The sequence below is a fragment of the Phodopus roborovskii genome, unplaced genomic scaffold (genome assembly GCF_943737965.1).
Source record: "Phodopus roborovskii unplaced genomic scaffold, PHOROB, whole genome shotgun sequence".
In the NCBI taxonomy this organism is placed as follows: domain Eukaryota; kingdom Metazoa; phylum Chordata; class Mammalia; order Rodentia; family Cricetidae; genus Phodopus; species Phodopus roborovskii.
In genome coordinates this window covers 56,680,284-56,697,941 of record NW_026126407.1, presented here as the reverse complement: position 1 = coordinate 56,697,941, position 17,658 = coordinate 56,680,284, and the positions used below count along the sequence as shown (strand labels likewise).

The following is a 17,658-nucleotide window of genomic DNA, read 5'->3' as shown; positions in this document are numbered from 1 at the left end:
TGTGTATGTGTGGATAGACATATATGTACATGTGTAAGCTGGAGGTTATCATCAGGGATGTACCTTGATCACTCTCCACCTTCCCTTTTGAGATAGGACATCCCATCAAACCAGAGCTCCCTATTCATCTAGACTGGTTAGCTAGCAAGCCCGGGGGTCTCTGTTTCCCCAGCATTGGAATTATAATCATGCTGGTGGGCTGGTAGGAATACTCATGCTGGTGGGCAAGCACTCCAGACCCATCTCCAGGATGCTCACTCTCTTGCTCACTCAACTGAGACCCTTCCCCATCTTAGTGTAGTAACTCTAACTTCCAAATGGTTCCAGGAGTTTCCTGGGGCTTCAATTTCCAAGAGCTCAGGTGCAAACTTTAGAGTCCTTCTGGCTGCCTCTATTTCCCACCCTGCATGCCCTCCAATACCAAACCCTACCTCACTCAGGTACACATAGTCCTCTATCCCTGCCCTGACAGAAAGGACCACTGCCCTGTTTTGCCAGGGTTATTGCTGTGGTCTCCTACCTCCTCTGTGTACTTCTGAGCTCATCCCCCTTTGTGTTTCAAACCTTGAAGTCTACTGATTAACTGGCTACTAGTTGGAAGGCCTTGAAGCTTCGAGTAGAGAGAACAGCAGAGAGAAAATATTCAGCTGTGCTAGACTCTGAGGGAGGGCTGGAGTTGTAGTTGAGTTGGTACAATGCCTGCCTACCATGTATCAAGTTCTGGGTTCAGTCACAAGTGCTGTATAAACTGGGCATAATTCCAGCATTCAGGAAGTGGAAGGAAGGAAAGAAGGAAGGAAGGAAGAAAGGCAAGGAAAGAATGAGGGAGGGAGGGGAGGGAAGAAGTGATGGAGAAAGTTAGTAGTCATGGAAAAAGTGTAACCAGACCACAGAGGGTTGTGAATTTAAACCCTAACAGGCTTCCTTTTCTGCTAAAGTCCTTGGCATTTTGACTTTCAAATGGCTGTTAGCACCAGCAAAACTACCTCTTTGCATAGGATCTGGGCAGGAAAGTGGGGAGTCTGAGGGATGACAGTCTAGCTGCTGGCCTCTGATTTCTGTGATGGGAAAGACGTTTGTGCTTTGCAAGCAACCAGATCCCTTCTAGCACTGGTGTGAAGAGCCAAGCTACTGACGGCTGGTTTCTAAATCTGGCCAAGCCCTGGGAAGCAGAGCTGTTGGCCTGGCCCTGCCTGGCCTCTAAACACCACATTCAGTATTAGATGAAAGTCTTAGCTCTAAACATGTGGGAAAGGGCTGGAGAGGTGGCTTAGTGGTTCTGAGCACCAACTGCTCTGCCAGAGAACTTGGGTTCAAGTGGCAACACCCACATTGGTGGTTCACGAACATCTATAACTCTGGTCTTAATGAATTTTGGTGCCCTCCTCTGGCCTCTTTGGGCACTGCAAACATGTGGTACACAGACATTCACTCAGGCAAAATACCCATGCACACAAAGTTTAAAAAATGAATAAAAATGTAGAAAAGCAAACCTGTGTGGGCACAAGTAGAATGACTAAAGCATGTAGCACCTGCCTCAATTCGGGTCCAACTAAGGAATTTTTGGAAATTAGTTCCTGTGAATTGCAGGACTGGGAAGGTGGCTCAGTGGATAAACATTATGCAACCACAAGATTCTATTCAGATCTGAAGCACACAGAACAGCATGGCAGGCTCAATGGCCCACCTGTAATCCCAGCACCTGGGAAGCAGAGACAGGATCTCCAAAGCAAGCTGGGTGTCTAGACTATCAGGATCTTGAGAACTCTGGCTTCCACAAGCAACCCCACCTGAATGAATGAAATGGAGAGCAATCAAGCATGAATTTCAGGCCACCATATGCACCCCCACTCACAATGCCCAATGCATGTGTGGATGAGTATTCACACATGTAAGCACACACCATGTGCACATATATATGCCAAAGCAGAGGAGAGCGGTCCTTGCAGAGGACTAGAGAGACTAATCTTATCAGCTGTGCAAAATAGGAATGCAAGAGAAGATTAAGAGGCATGTGACATGCAGGCATGACATGCAGGCAGGTGACAGATGGCATGTGTCCTCCTAGCTTATGTGTTGGAGGAATAAAGATGGACAGCTCTAAACTGGGCATTGGAGGTGCACACCTTTAACCCCAACACCCAGGAAGCAGAGGCAGGTGGATCTCTGAGTTTGAGGACAGGCTGGTCTACAAGTGCTAGTTCCAGTGACACACTTCCTCCAACAACACCACACTTAATCCTTTCTAAATAGTGTGCCAACTGGGAGCCAAACATTCACATAAGAGCCAAGGGAGGCCATTCTGGTTCAAACCACCACACTGGTCAGGTATGGCCTGCTATAGTCCTTTCAAAAATTTCCAGGGATATAGCTCAGTTGGTAGAGTGCTTGCCTAGTGCATGGAACCCCAGGTTTGATCCTCAGTGTTACAAAAAACTTAGGCAAAGTGTGTGTGTGTGTGTGTGTGTGTGTGTGTGTGTGTGTGTGTGTGTGAGTGAGAGAGAGAGGGAGGGAGGAAGGGGGTTGTTCCACACCTGTAATCCCAGCACTTGGGAGGATCAGAAGTTCAAGGTCATTTTCTGTTTTGTATAATTTTAAGACTTACTTTAGGCTATGTGAGACCCTAAAGAGACAGAAAGATATATATATATATATATATATATATATATATATATATATATATATGATAGATAGATAGATAGATAGATAGATAGATAGATAGATGATAAATGGATGAGACAGAGAGACAGAAGGGAGGAGATGAGAGAAAAGAAAATGATGCAGTGTTAAGGGGATTCTCTTAAAGGCTTGAGATAGTGGGTTTCCATGAATTTTTTCACTTTCAAGTTCTACCAGGGATTTCAGGACCCCTGATGGAGACTCTGTGCTTCTCTAGCATTGGTCAGGGCTTTCTCAGAAGTGACCATCTGAACAGTAACTTAAAACCTAAATTCACTCCTGACAGTGTCTGTCAAAGTTTGGAGAAATTTTGTCTTGTCACAACTGCTAAGGGGGTCCTGCTCATCACTATCCACTTTATTCTCCTGAGACAGTCTCTCACCGAGTGATGCTGGGATGACTGTTCATCACTGTCCACTTTATCCCCCTGAGACAGTTTCTCACCGAGTGATGCTGGGGTGGCTGCTCATCACTGTCCACTTTATCCCCCTGAGACAGTCTCTCACCGAGTGATGCTGGGATGACAGCCAGCTAGCCCCACAGACCCTCCTGTCTGTCTCACTCAGCACAGGGTTACAGAAGGCACAGAACTACACCTTTTTGTGTGGGTTTTGAGGATTTGAAATCAGGTCCTTGGGCCTGTACAGCAAGTGCCACTGAGCCACCTCCCTGCCTACCCCTGAATGGCCACATTTAAGTGCTCAAGTTGGAAGACCCTGGTACAGGACCAATCATGTCCTTAGTTCCTGGCAGTGTTCCTAAGCCCCCTCTCTCCACTGTTTACTCCCACACTTGGGTGGAGTTGAAAATGCCCCACTATTTGGCCACCACTCCCAGTTATTCCAAGTTTCTTTCCCCTTTCTGAAGCTAGGGAGTCCATCTGGATCAAGCCAGGCATCTCCTTGGAAACCCCTGGCTTCATGCAAATTGGAAAACAATAAATTTGCAAGATTGCATAAAGCTGGTGGAAATCAAAAGCCAGCTGGAGTTAAATCCACCCATGTCTCCACATGAAAACTCAGTTCCCGGCCTTGGAGGCTTGTTCTGCTGTAACAAGACAAGATGCAGATGGAGAGCTTTAGGAGAATGGCTGCTCTGCCAAACACATTCAAGCCCCTTCAAAGCCAGCAGTGTGGTGGTATAGATTCCAGCTGGGAGGACAGAGTCTCCAGTGCAGAGATGGAACCTGGGGCTTTGTGGGGCTCTGCAAGCACTCTGCCATTGAATTACAGCTTTTGACATCACCATCCCCACTTGTGGGGAGCTTGCTGACAGCTGGTCTCCTATAGGGTGCTGATGGGTCTTCCTGCTGGGAACAGGGAGAAAACAAAGACCCCTTAGCCTTGTTACTATTGCCAAGGTGCAGATGGAGAAACTGAGGCTGGGAGAGGTTCATGGTTTGCCAAGACCACACACAGCAGAAATGGTGCTGTTTAGGTGTAGTTTATTGGCTCCAAGGCCTCTCTTCTAGCAGGTTCCTTTGGATTTTTGTGGAGAGGCAACCATACTGACTCCAGCCCCACCTATAAAGTCTATGAGTTATCAATCCCTTCACAATTCTGCCTTTCAGATGCTGTTACCCTTCCTGCCTCTCTCTGTGACATGCTGGTAACCAGAGACTGACCTCAAACCACACACCAGCCCCAGCTGTTTTCCTTGAACACACAGGGAATCCCCTGAGGCCTTGTTAGCATGAGGTCCTGACTGCAGGTCTAGGCTGGGGCAGACCGTCTGCCCTCTGTAGCAACCTTTCAGAGTTCAGTGGTCTCTGGCCCACACTTTGAGTTTCAAGACCCTAGAGCAGCAGTTCTCAACTCTCGGGTCACAATCCTCTATCTCCAGAAATAGCTACATTACGATTCATGACAGTAGTGAAATGGCAGTTATGAAGAAGCAGCGAAAATAATATGGTTTGAGGTCACCACAACACGAGGAACCACAGGATTAGGAAGTGACAACCAGTGCTGTAGAGCAACTGTTCTCTGAATCTCAGAAGCCCAAGGAGCAGCAGCCTTGTAGCATTGAGGGCTCATGACTCCATTTGTCAAGGTTATAGTGAGAGAGTTAGAAACTAATAGGCCAAGGGCTAAATTCTGGCTCTGTCTAGTTGTGTAAGTAAAGTTTTATTAGAACACATCCTACTCCATGTAGTCTGGCAGCCCTTATACTACAAACTGAGCCATCTAGATGGGCTGACTTGAAGATTTATAAAGAAAATACAGCCTGATATAGTGGTGGTACATATTTGTGGCCTCAGTACCTGGAAGATCACCATGAGTTCTAGGCCAGCCCATACTGGAGTTGAGATGCTGTCTCAAAAAAGAAGGTTCAGTGGGCAAAAGCCTTGCTGGAAAAGGTCAACAGCCTGAGTTGGATGAAGGAGAGCACTGACCCCCAGAAGTTGTCTTCTGACACCCCCATTTATGTGTGGTGGTTCATACTGGTGCTGCCCCAGCCCTTAGAAATAAGATGTCAAAGGAAAGAGAGGGAGAAAAGGAGAAGATGCCCAGGAACACTGATGGTTACCTTACCCCAGAATGACGATGACTTGAACTGGAGTTTTCAGAGCACAGTGGACCATGGAGGAGTCTGTGAGTCTGATGGATTGATTGGAACTTTGTGATTGTGGACAGCTGGAAGTTGCCAGCTATCATGAGCTATCTTTAATCTCTTTAGTAGGTATCCTTTGCCCACTCATGTCTGACCTAGCATCCTTGTAATCATCTTTTATGAGAAGTTTTCCTGCCAGCCTGGTCCCACATTGGCGTCAACCCCAAATAACACACTGAGGTGCTGTATTGGATATAAAGCTATTGGCCAGTTACTAGCATTTCTTATTAGCTAGCTCTGTCTTAAATATTAAACCATTTCTATCAATCTAAGTGTCTCCACATGGTCTTATCTTATGGGAGAGAGGATCTGGACCTCTTCTCTCTTAAGTTCTTACATCTTGAATCTCCTCTACTACATCTCTCAGAATCCTCCTTGTCACATAATCCCACCTATTTGCCTTCCTATTGGCCAACAGTGCTTTATTCATTAACCAATAAAAGAAGCATATTTATAGAATGACATCTCCCATCAATCATCAAGTGAAGCCTTTGGAATGTATCATCCTAGCAAACTCAGTTTCTCCCAGCCCAGCCCCTGAGGTGGCCCCCAGGCAGCATCTGCAACCCACAGGGAAGGCTTCCCACTGTGCTGGGACCTGCTAACCTGGTGTCCCCAGCAATGCATTTGACAAATGAACAGCATTCATGGCTATTTACTTGTCCTGTGATTATGAAAAGTCACTTCATCCACTGTGCAACTTGAATTCGTGGTTTATATTACTTGATATGTAGCTCAGAGTAAACTATCTCTTATTCCTCTACAAGTAAGAAATGGGTGTGTCACCAGTGAAACTCCACTTGAGTCTCAAAGCAAGGACCTGTAGTGCAGCAGGCTGGGTTATGGAGCTCAAGAGAACAACCCTCCCTTTATCTGTACTTTTATGCAATTTGGGTTTTGATGGATGAGATGAGGTCCACTCACACTGGGCATGGCTTCTAGGACCCACTCAGACATATCCTGTCTTGTTTTTATCAGCTCTCTGAACACCCTCAGTCCAGGCCCATCACCCTAAGAATTAAACCACCTCGAACACTGTCTCATTTACTCTGCTGACCCGAGTGAGCCATTGTAATTCTGATAGTCTGACAAACAAAAGAAAATGTATCCTGAAGGATCTGACAACTAGGAAGGGCTCTGCAGATGTTGAATGCAGATCTCATTAGGCTCAGAGAGGCCGAGAACCTCGCAGGGTCACACAGCAGGTAAGAACAGTAGCTGGGCTATGAAGCTGTATGTGACTGCAAGTTTCAGGGAGATGGTGTGATCTGCCCTCTGGTGCGGTTTAGGACACTCCCTTCCTGGACTCCTTGTTTTGAGTTGCAGGTACCTTGCCTTGTGTGGGGATGCAGAGAATTGAAGCAAGGTCCCTCTTTCTCTCACACCACCCATTCCCATCTGAATTCCCCACTCCTATCCAGAGCCAGGAAGGGTTTGGCAGCTGCCTGACCCAGTATGCCAAGACTCCTCCCATGGGGTGACCCCCTGGGCCCAATCCCTAGAGGCCCCGCCCAGTCTCTGGGCCAAGCCAAACTATGCCCTGGAGGTTCTTTCCCCAGCTTTGTGTGAACAGAAAGATGAACATTCCAGGGAAGCCCCTCAGAGCCTGGGGCCAAGATGCCAGCCAACCAGCCTGGTGTGTGTGTGTGTGTGTGTGTGTGTGTGTGTGTGTGTGTGTATGTATATACTGCTGGGCATCTGTCCTCTGAGTGTGGCTGTAAACTCAGTGGGCCTTGCCACGCCTGTGTATGAAAGAAAGGGACTTGAACCTTTGTTAAACTTTTGAAGCTTTGTTTAAGGGGGTGCAGAGGAAGCCTCCTGGGCATGTCAGCCACAGCCTGAAGGAGGTGGATGAAGTGATCCTGTGTGTGTCTCCCTCAGGGAGAGAGGACAGCAAAGGCTCTGAGAAAAGCCTGCTTGCTTTTTCTTCTCTGTTCTGCTGAGCCCAGCTTTCAGAACAGTGCAGGCAGGGCCTTGATTTGTGGGTTCTCTGGAGTGCTGGGATTGCAGCTGTGCACCATGCCCTGCTGCACCATGCACCATTCCACAGCCTGCTGCATTTTATCTGAATGTGGGGGATATCACAGCTCTGGGGACAGATGGGTGGGTGACTTCAGAGGAGGTATAGTGTTTGAGACACTTGCTTTGTGTGTACATGTGCATGTTACATGTGTTTAGTAAGTACCTGCAATTTGAGGCTCTGCACTCAGGAGCATGTGCCAGCTTGCCCAGGCTCTCCTCTATAGAGGCCTCCTGGGTTCCCAGGGGTGCTGGGTGTCTTCAGAGTTCAGGTCACTGGAGAAAGAGCACCACTCTGGGCATCCATTTTCAAAGTTCTCTGTACATTTCCCCCAGAGATGTGCAAGCTCTGGGTAGGGCCAGTTCCCTTGCAGGGGACCTGTGGATCCCCATTCATGAATTTAAAAAGGAAAAAAGTGATTCATTCTACCCAGCTTGGGACTCCTTGCTGGGACACACAGCCTGGACTAACCACCACATCCCCACCTGCAGGGAAGAAACAATTAACACAGTCCCTTCCTGCTAAGGCTGCTTATAGCTTACCTACATTTTCATGACCTCCTCACACCCCCACCCCGTGGTTCTGTACCTTTTAAGTCACCCTGGGAGGTGCTATGAAGGCTCACACCCACAAGGTCTCCAGAACATTCCAATGTTCATCCAGGAAAGCCAGGACTGACAATATTTTTCCTCTTGAACTATAGATTCTTTTTCAAAGGAAACTTTCACTTACATTTATTTTGTGTATATGTATGTACATGCCATGGTGTGTGTGTGTGTAGAGATTGGAGGATGTGGGGGATCGAGTTTGAGTCAGCATCTGGTGTACCCGAGGTTGGCCTCACTGAGTATTGCTTTGAACTTATGATCCTCCCACCTCTACCTCCCAAATGCTGGGGTGACAGGAATGTGCCACAACTCTTGGGACTGTGGAGGGTTTTTCTTGTTTTGTTTTGCTTTTTGTTTGTTTGTTTGTTTTTCTTTTGGCCCAGGTATGCTTATTATTTGTTCATGCTCCTGACATACATTGTTCATGTGAAGCACCTTGCTCACAACTTTGCTCACTTTTAGCCCTAGCTGCTCTATCCATGCTCCAGGATGCCAGTTTTGATTATCGATATGTGAGTCTCCATTGTATTTGTCATTGCAAATGTACATGGCATTTACATGCTTGGGTTAGTAATGATCTCAAAGCAGGATTGGGCTGTTGTCATTAGTTACCGTTGACAATCCCTGATAAAAGCAGCTTGCTCACTGGGAAGGCCAGCCACACCAGGGCCCTCTCCTGCTCTGGGTGATGGTCCTAATGGCTTCCTCTTCAGCAGGAAAGCCAGCCCACACTACTGCTTACCTTCCAGCCCTTGGGGATCACAGTCCACAGACTTCCAGAGGCTCTGTCTCCCACTGAGGATTCTGGAGACACACAGGCTTCCAGAGCTTGGGCAGGCTTGTATCTCGGTGGAACTTGTGGGGCTTTATTCTTCCTTTGGATCAAGACAGCCCAGCTATGAGTGTGAAGAAGAAGTTTTGGCAGCAGGAACACCCACCTGGGCCTGGGCAGATGTACCCTGGGCATGAATCATCAGTGGGCTGTAGCAGAAGGTTCTGGAAAACCCCAGTGTTCTGGAAAACCCACAGACAGGTCTGATCAAGACATACAGCCAGCAGGGGGGAAGGCATGTGAAGATGTGAAGAAATGAGCAACCACAGGCTCCAGGCTGGAGCCTGAGGAAGGGAAGGACAGAAGGGGATAGGAGAAAAGCAATTCCACACACCCTCCTGTGGCTCACACCTTTGTCCCATGTGTCACCACTGACATATACTGTTCCTGCCTTACTTGTGTACACATGAAAAGGGTCCCAGCTTCAGCTATCCCAGCCACTTTTACTGACTTTACCACATCTGTCTGTATTATTAACTACTGTGCATCTCAGTTTAAGTAGTTCAAATAAGCCTCAACCTTTAAACTGATAATTTGTTTAGAAGTGACAGTTAATAGGCCAGCATACTAGCACATGCTTGTAATTCTAGCTCCCTAAAGGCTGAGGCAGGAGGATTGTCTTGATTTGAGGGAAGCCTGGACTACATAGTGAGGTTGCCTTTAAGAGGATGGGTGGGGAAGACACCATATAGTGGCAGGAATATGGCTGTAATCCAACCCTGCAGAGACTGATGCAGGAGGCTGCCAGCCAGAGGCTAATCCTGGATGTATACTATGACCTCGCTTAAATAAAAACAGACAGGAGGGAATCATTGGCGACAGTTCTAGACTTCCACACCCATCCTCCTTCCTTTAGTCTGCATGCTGAGTGGATGTCTCAAATTTAGCAAATGAAAACACAAGATACCATGTTACATCTGAATGTTAGACTGTGTCCCAGGCCATCACTGGGACATGTCTTAGACTGTTTAGGCTCTTGTTATAAGGTACCATAGACTAGGTCCTTCATAAATGGTGGATTTTACACAGGTGCAGTGGCACATGCTATATTCCCAGCCTTTGGGAGACTAAAACAGGAGGACTGTGAGCTCCAGGCTAGCCAGTATACATAGTAAGACCCTATGTCAAAACAAAACGAAGAAACAAAATCATACCCAAATGATCAAAGTCACAATTTGGGAGGCCTGCATCAAAAAGCCAGCCTGGCCAAGGTCTGATGGATAAGAAAACTGTTGTTTCTTGCATGATAGAAAAGTGAGCTAGTCAATCTCCAAATATCCCACCTTCCACAGCCAGCACACCATGAGAGGGTTTCCATGTATCAACACTTTGGAGAGTGGCAACAGTTGGCTACTCTGCTGCAACACACACACTACTATTCCATGGGGAATAGCTGCACTTAGGAATAGGACTGCTGGTGACTGAGGGTGGACAGTGGTTGTTTCCACCAGTGGGAAGATTGCAGGTACTACCATCTGCTCAGTCCAAGCCAGGCTAGGAATGGCCTTGGCAAGTTCAAGTTCCTTCAGTAATAGACTAGTCTGGTATGCCTATTCTTTATTACCACACACACACATTAGCTTATATTATTTTTATTTGTGTATTAATTTTTTAGCTTGTCTCAAATTTACTTTATAGCTAAGATATCCTTGAGCTTCTGATCTCCTTGCCTCCATCTCCTGAGTGCTGGGGTAGAGGAGTGTGCTCGCACACCATTTTATGTGGTACTGGGGATGGAAGCCAGAGCTCTGTACATACATTTCCAGTTCATGTTCTTTTACTTTTTTCCATTGTGGAAAATTTCAAAAACAGAAGTTTAGAAAGACATAAAAATGACTTCCATGAACCCAGCATCAATGTCAGCTCTTCAACAATATTTTCCTATGTGGCCTTTCTCAAATGTTTTCACGCATGCAGGAGCCATACCCCGACCTTTCTACTGATATGTAACAATCTGATAAAAAACTGAGCAGCCTGAGCTTTGATGAGATGTCTTTAGTTTCACACCTCTGAAACCTCTGTGCACATCAGGACATGGACCCTTCTATCTCTGCTGAGATCCACATTTCCGCAGAATGGAACAATGGCAGCATCATATGGGGAAAGCTGTTTTTATGAAGAGATTTTAGAAAACACCCCCCAACACACATACACCCCACACTCACACACCACTCACACACACACCACTCACACACACACCCCACACTCACACACCACTCACACACACACCACACACACACCACTCACACACACACCCCACACACACACCCCACACTCACACACCACTCACACACACACCACTCACACACACACCACTCACACACACACACACCACTCACACACACACCACTCACACACACACCACTCACACACATGCACCACTCACGCTCACACACCACTCACACACACACCACTCACACACACACCCCACACTCACACACCACTCACACACACACCCCACACTCACACACACACTCACACACACACACCACTCACACCCCACACTCACACACCACTCACACACACACACCACACTCACACCACTCACACACACACCCCACACTCACACACCACTCACCCACCACTCACACATATACACACACCACTCACACACACCCCACACTCACACACCACTCACACACACACACCCCTCACACTCACACACCACTCACACACACACACCAGTCACACACACACACCCCACACTCACACACCACTCACACACACACACCCCACACACACACACCCCTCACACACACACACCACACTCACTACTCACACACTCACACCCCACACTCACACACCACTCACACACACACACCACTCACACACACACCCCACACTCACACACCACTCACACACACACACTCACACACACACCCCACACACACACACACTCACACACACACACCACACTCACACTACACACACTCACACCCCACACACACACACCACTCACACACACACACCACTCACACCACACACACACACACACTCACACACACACCCCACACTCACACACCACTCACACACACACCCCACACTCACACACCACTCACACACACACCCCACACTCACACTACTCACACACTCACACCCCACACTCACACACACACCACTCACACACACACCACTCACACACACTCACACACCACTCACACACACACCCCACACTCACACACCCCTCACACACACACCCCACACTCACACACCCCTCACACACACACACCCCACACTCACACCACTCACACACACACACCCCACACTCACACACCACACACACACACCAGTCACACACACACACACCACTCACGCTCACACACCACTCACACACACACCACACACACACCCACACACACACACCCCACACTCACACACCACTCACACACACACCACTCACACACACACCACTCACACACACACCCCACACACACACACCACTCACACACACACACCACTCACACCCCACACTCACACACCACTCACACACACACCCCACACTCACACACCATTCACACACACACACCCCACACTCACACACCACTCACACACACACCCCACACTCACACCACTCACACACACACACCCCACACTCACACACCACTCACCCACCACTCACACATATACACACACCACTCACACACACCCCACACTCACACACCACTCACACTCACACACCACACACACACCACTCACACACACACACCAGTCACACACACACACCCCACACACACACCACTCACACACACACACCCCACACTCACACACCACTCACACACACACCCACTCACACCCCCCTCACACACCACTCACACACACACTCACACACACTCACACACACACCCCCACACTCACACACCACTCACACTCACACACCACTCACACACACACCCCACACTCACACACCACTCACACACACACACCACTCACACACACACCCCACACTCACACACCACTCACACACACACCCCACACTCACACACCACTCACACACACACCCCCCACACTCACACTACTCACACACTCACACCCCACACTCACACACCACCACTCACACACACACACCCCACTCACACACCACTCACACACACACACCACTCACACCTCACACACCCACACCACACACCCCACCTCACACCCCACACCCCCTCACACACACACCCCACACTCACACACCCACACACACACACACCCCACACTCACACACCACTCACACACACACACACCCCACACCACTCACACCACTCACACCCACACCACTCACACACACCCCACACTCACACACCACTCACACACCACCACTCACACTCACACACCACCACTCACACACACACACCACACACACACACCACCACTCACACACACACCCCACACTCACACACCACTCACACACACACACACCCCACACTCACACTACTCACACACCCACACTCACACCCCACACTCACACACACACACCACTCACACACACACCACTCACACACACACCACTCACACACACACCCCACACTCACACACACACTCACACACCACTCACACACACACACCACTCACGCTCACACACCACTCACACACACACCACTCACACACACACACCACTCACACACACACCACTCACACTCACACACCACTCACACACACCACACACACACACACCACTCACACACACACCACTCACACACACACTCACACACCACTCACTCACACACACCACTCACGCTCATACACCACTCACACACACACCACTCACACACACACCACTCACACACACACACACACACACTTCCTTCCCTCTTCTTTCTTCCTTTTCTTTTCCTTTCCCCTTTCTTCCTTTCTCCTCCCCTCCCTCTCCCTTCTTCCCTCCCTTATTCCCCCCATTCCCTCTTCCCCCTCTTCCCACCGAACTCTAGCTGAGGTCAAAAACAAAATTCGTCTTGGTACTGGTCCAGCACCAGCACTCAGTGTCGTGGTAACAAGCAGTAGTGACAACAGCTTCTCAAGGTCATCCCAGTCAGGGAAGGAAGAGTTTAGAGACTAGATTAGAGCCCCCTCCCCACTTTAGCTCCCTGATTTCCCCAAAGGAGGAGGAGGTGAGAAAATTCTGGGGTGTGTGACAGTCTCCTGGTCCCCACAGACACTGCAGGAGATCTTCCAGGCAGAGAACACTATGATGCTGCTGGAGAGAGCCATCATGGCCAAGGAGTGCCCACTGAAGGTGGCCCAGACCAGGCTGGCATGCAGGACCCGACGGCCCAATGTGGAGCTCTGCAGGGACATACCACAGTTCAAGTGAGTGAAGTGAAATGGGACTACTGGGGTCCAGGAAGAGAGGAGTGGGGTCTCAGAAGAGTCACTGTTACTGGAGTTGTGGGTATCGGGGCCTGGGCTGTCCCTGCCAGTTCTAACAAGCTCAGTTTGTCTACTCATCTAACAGGCCAATTAGACAGGAGAGTTATAAAGTGTGGTCCATTTCCACCCCCCCCCCCCAATCCATCTTCTGGGTCCTGATGTGAGGTTTAGGTTTAGAGTACAAGAGGACTACATAGCAGCCTTGGTCTTGGCCAGATCTCACCCATCATTGAGCTCCAATCTCTCCTGCAAGATGGTCTGATAAGATTATTAGAACTGTGTGAACTCTCCTGTACTCCTGTTTTTAGCCTCTTCCCTTATCATGGACGGCTGGGGTGGGGGGGACTTCAGTTTCTTGGGGCTCATGTGGTAGCCAAAGTGAGGGATGCAGCATCTCTTTATAATGTCTTCAGTCCTCTCTGGATGGTTGCAGTTGGAACCCTGAGTCTGAGAACTAGACCCTACTTGAACCAGGATACCCAGTCCCAGATCTCAGCTATGAGCTGGATGGAGGTCTAAGTTATGGTTCTACCCCAATTCTCTCTCTCCTCTCTCTCTCTCTCTCTCTCTCTCTCTCTCTCTCTCTCTCTCTCTCTCTCTCTCTCTCTGTGTCTGAAGCTCCCACTCCCCAGCACCCTCCTGCTTCCTCTGAAAGGCCAAGAAGACATTAGCAGCAGAGACAGACACATCTTTGGCCCCTGGTTCCCTCAGCATCTCTCACTCCAGGATCTGATGGGGAGGGTGTCTGCTTGCATCCCTGTTCATCTCTGGCCTCTGTCTTTGCAAAGAGCCCAAGTCCTTCCAGGCTGGCTAGATCCCCCTTACCCTGCTAGCTAAGTAGACTTGCTTCTGTGGCAACAGGAGAGAAGGAGCATCTGGTCCCCAGCACCCAGAGACTGCACAGAATGCTAAGGAGGCAGAGGCAGGAGAACCTGATGTTTAGGGTCATCCTTGGCTACATAGAGTTTGAGGCTAGCTAGACATGAGGCCTTGTCTTTAAAAGGTTTTAAAGTTCAATTTCAAATGTAGACTGAATTGAATGAGTAGAGGTTTTTGTTTTTGTTTTTGTTTTTTAAATCAGCTTCTGAATCAAGAGGTCACATTTCAAATGTTCGTCAGCTCCATGTGGCTCCCTCTTTCAGTATTGCTGTAGAATTTTCCTCCTTGTTTCCCACATGGTCCATTCATTCTCACCTTTTTTTTTTTTTTCTGTACTTCAAACTCCCCCCTAAGAGCCTCTTCCAGTACTTTTGGAAAGTTCTGCATGCAGAGGCAGAGCCTGGGCAGATGGTTTAAGGTGTGGGACAATATGCAGACTGGCCTCAGATCCACCTCCCCCATGTCTCTGAGGCACACAGACCACTACAGGGATCTTTTCACCGTATGGCTGTGAATCTTCAGTGCCTGCATCAGTTGGCAATGCCTATGGGTTTCTGGGAGGGGCTTTCTTTCAGGGCAGGTGGCTTCCATTGGTTAGGAGCCATAATTCTCTGAGATGTGGACCTATGAGCCAGAGGAGCTAATACAGCAAGAATGTGTGTTCCAGCTGGAAAAGAGACCTGAACAAAAGCCTCCATGCTCCTGATCTCTTATGTAAATGAGGCTAGCCCCTGTGTGTTATGAGCAGAAACCATATTTTCAAAGTAGCCAACCCTCATTTAAAATCTACCTGACATTGCCAAGCGGTGGTGACACATGCCTTTAATCCCAGCATTTGGGGGGCAGAAGCAGATGGATCTCTGAGTTAAAGGCCAGCCTCGTCTTACAGAGTGAGTTCCAGGACAGCCTGCCTACACAGAGGAACCGTTTCTTGAAAACCCTAAACCAAAACAAAAAAACAAAAACAAAAAAAAAAAAAAAAAAAAAAAACAATATACTTGAGAGAACAGGACTCATGTCTATAATCTTAGCACTTGGGAGGGGAAGGAGGATGAGGTGTCACCCTTGGCTGTGTAGAGATTTTGAGGTCAACATGGACTATGTGAGACCAGGACAGGAAAGGGAAAGAGAAGTGGAGTGGGGGGATAGCAAGGCAAAACAAGTCACATAATAGACCAGGCATGCTCGAGTGACTTAGACAGCTTGAGCTGGAGACAATGTCATATAATGACATCATCTCAGAGACAAAAATGCACGTGAATTACATTGAACAGTTTTCACAGTTTTCTTCTGGGCCATGATAGACAGCACTGTTGTGAACAGTTAGTGCGAACACCTGTTTTCAGGTCAGGTTGGAGAAGCGGGGGTGGGGTGGGGTGGGGGGATGGGGAGACTGGGGGTGGGGGGGTGGAACTACCAGCCATGGGGGCCATGGTTAAATTATTGTCAGACTCTGCCCTAAGTCCCTTCTGTTGCCTCCTTCATGCTTTGTCAGCCTGGACGACCTTCCCAAGGGTGCTCGATCACCTGTCCTCCCCTCCGGGTTGAGGACTGCATTGCTATGGCCACCCTAGGCACCATCCCCATCGCACCAGGGGTGCGTGTGCTGAAAAGTGTCACGGGGGTCTCTCTCTGTCTCAACCCAGGCTCGTGAACGAGGTCTTCACCATAGACGACACTCTACAGACGCTCAAGCTGAGGCTTCGAGAGACGCAAGACACACTGCAGCTACTGGTGATGACCAAGTCGCGGCTGGAGCACGAGCTGGCCATCAAAGCCAACACCTTATGCATCGACAAGGAGAAGTGCATGCGCATGCGCAAGACCTTCCCCAGCACGCCCCGCCTGGTGGGCTACACTTGTGCTGGCATCTGCGCAGGCCCTTGCGCCAGCCTCGCCCCTTGTGTCAGCCCCGCCCCCTGCGGCAGATCCTCCTCTTGCGGCGGCTCAGCACTTTGTGGAGGTCCCGCCCCTTGTTGTGGCCCCGCCTCTTGCAGCGGTTCCGCCCCATGTGGGAGCTCATCGATCTGTGGAGGCTCTATGTCTGGTTCCTGTCCAGGCTCCTGCTTTGCACCGGTGTGTTAAATGGCATAACGTTGGAAAAAGCTGAAAAAAGAAAATAAAAGAGTCGTTTTCTCCCTTTCCTGTCTTCATGAAAATGTGATGCTCCAGAACCGATGTAAATCAAAGCTTTTTGAGCTAGTTACTAGGGTTGATGCCTTGGTGGGAGGTCCTAGGAGATAGGGCAGGATTCCTCAAGGACAGAGCCTGGAGCCCTGGGGCATCCCCAGGACCGCAAGAGGCTTCCTCCTCCCTCTTCTCTCCTCTGTTCCCCTCTGTCCTTCCTTTCCTCACTATTCAGTAATTGAGAATATGAGTTGGGTATCGATCAGGCTCGGTGGTGACTTAATTATGCTTAAGGTACAGGTTCGTTTCCTAGTAGTTTCAGATTATATGGACAAGAGCAACAGTAAGAGTTGGGCAGAGGTGGCTCAGCTGCTGAGCCATTGTAGCACAAACCTGACGGCTGAGCTTGATAGCCAGGACCTATGTTAAAATGCTAGATGAAAGGGAGCATATCTCTAGAATCAGCCTCTCACAGCTGGAAGGGAGGCAGAAACAGTATAGCCAGGAAGCACACAAGCCAGCTATCCTGGAGAAGGCTGTGCTATCAGGGCTGG

The 17,658-nt window shown here is 49.0% G+C and overlaps 1 protein-coding gene across 1 annotated transcript in view; it reads left to right on the top strand.

The window, feature by feature from the left end:
* The window catches only part of Tekt5 (tektin 5), a 41,774-nt gene extending 24,697 nt beyond the window's left edge, over nucleotides 1–17,077 (top strand). The window contains exons 6-7 of the mRNA XM_051181445.1: nucleotides 13,884–14,038; nucleotides 16,624–17,077. Coding sequence (XP_051037402.1) covers nucleotides 13,884–14,038; nucleotides 16,624–17,062 — 594 coding nt within the window. The 3' untranslated portion in view covers nucleotides 17,063–17,077. The remainder of the gene's footprint in view (nucleotides 1–13,883; nucleotides 14,039–16,623) is intronic.
* Nucleotides 17,078–17,658: the final 581 nt, after the last annotated feature.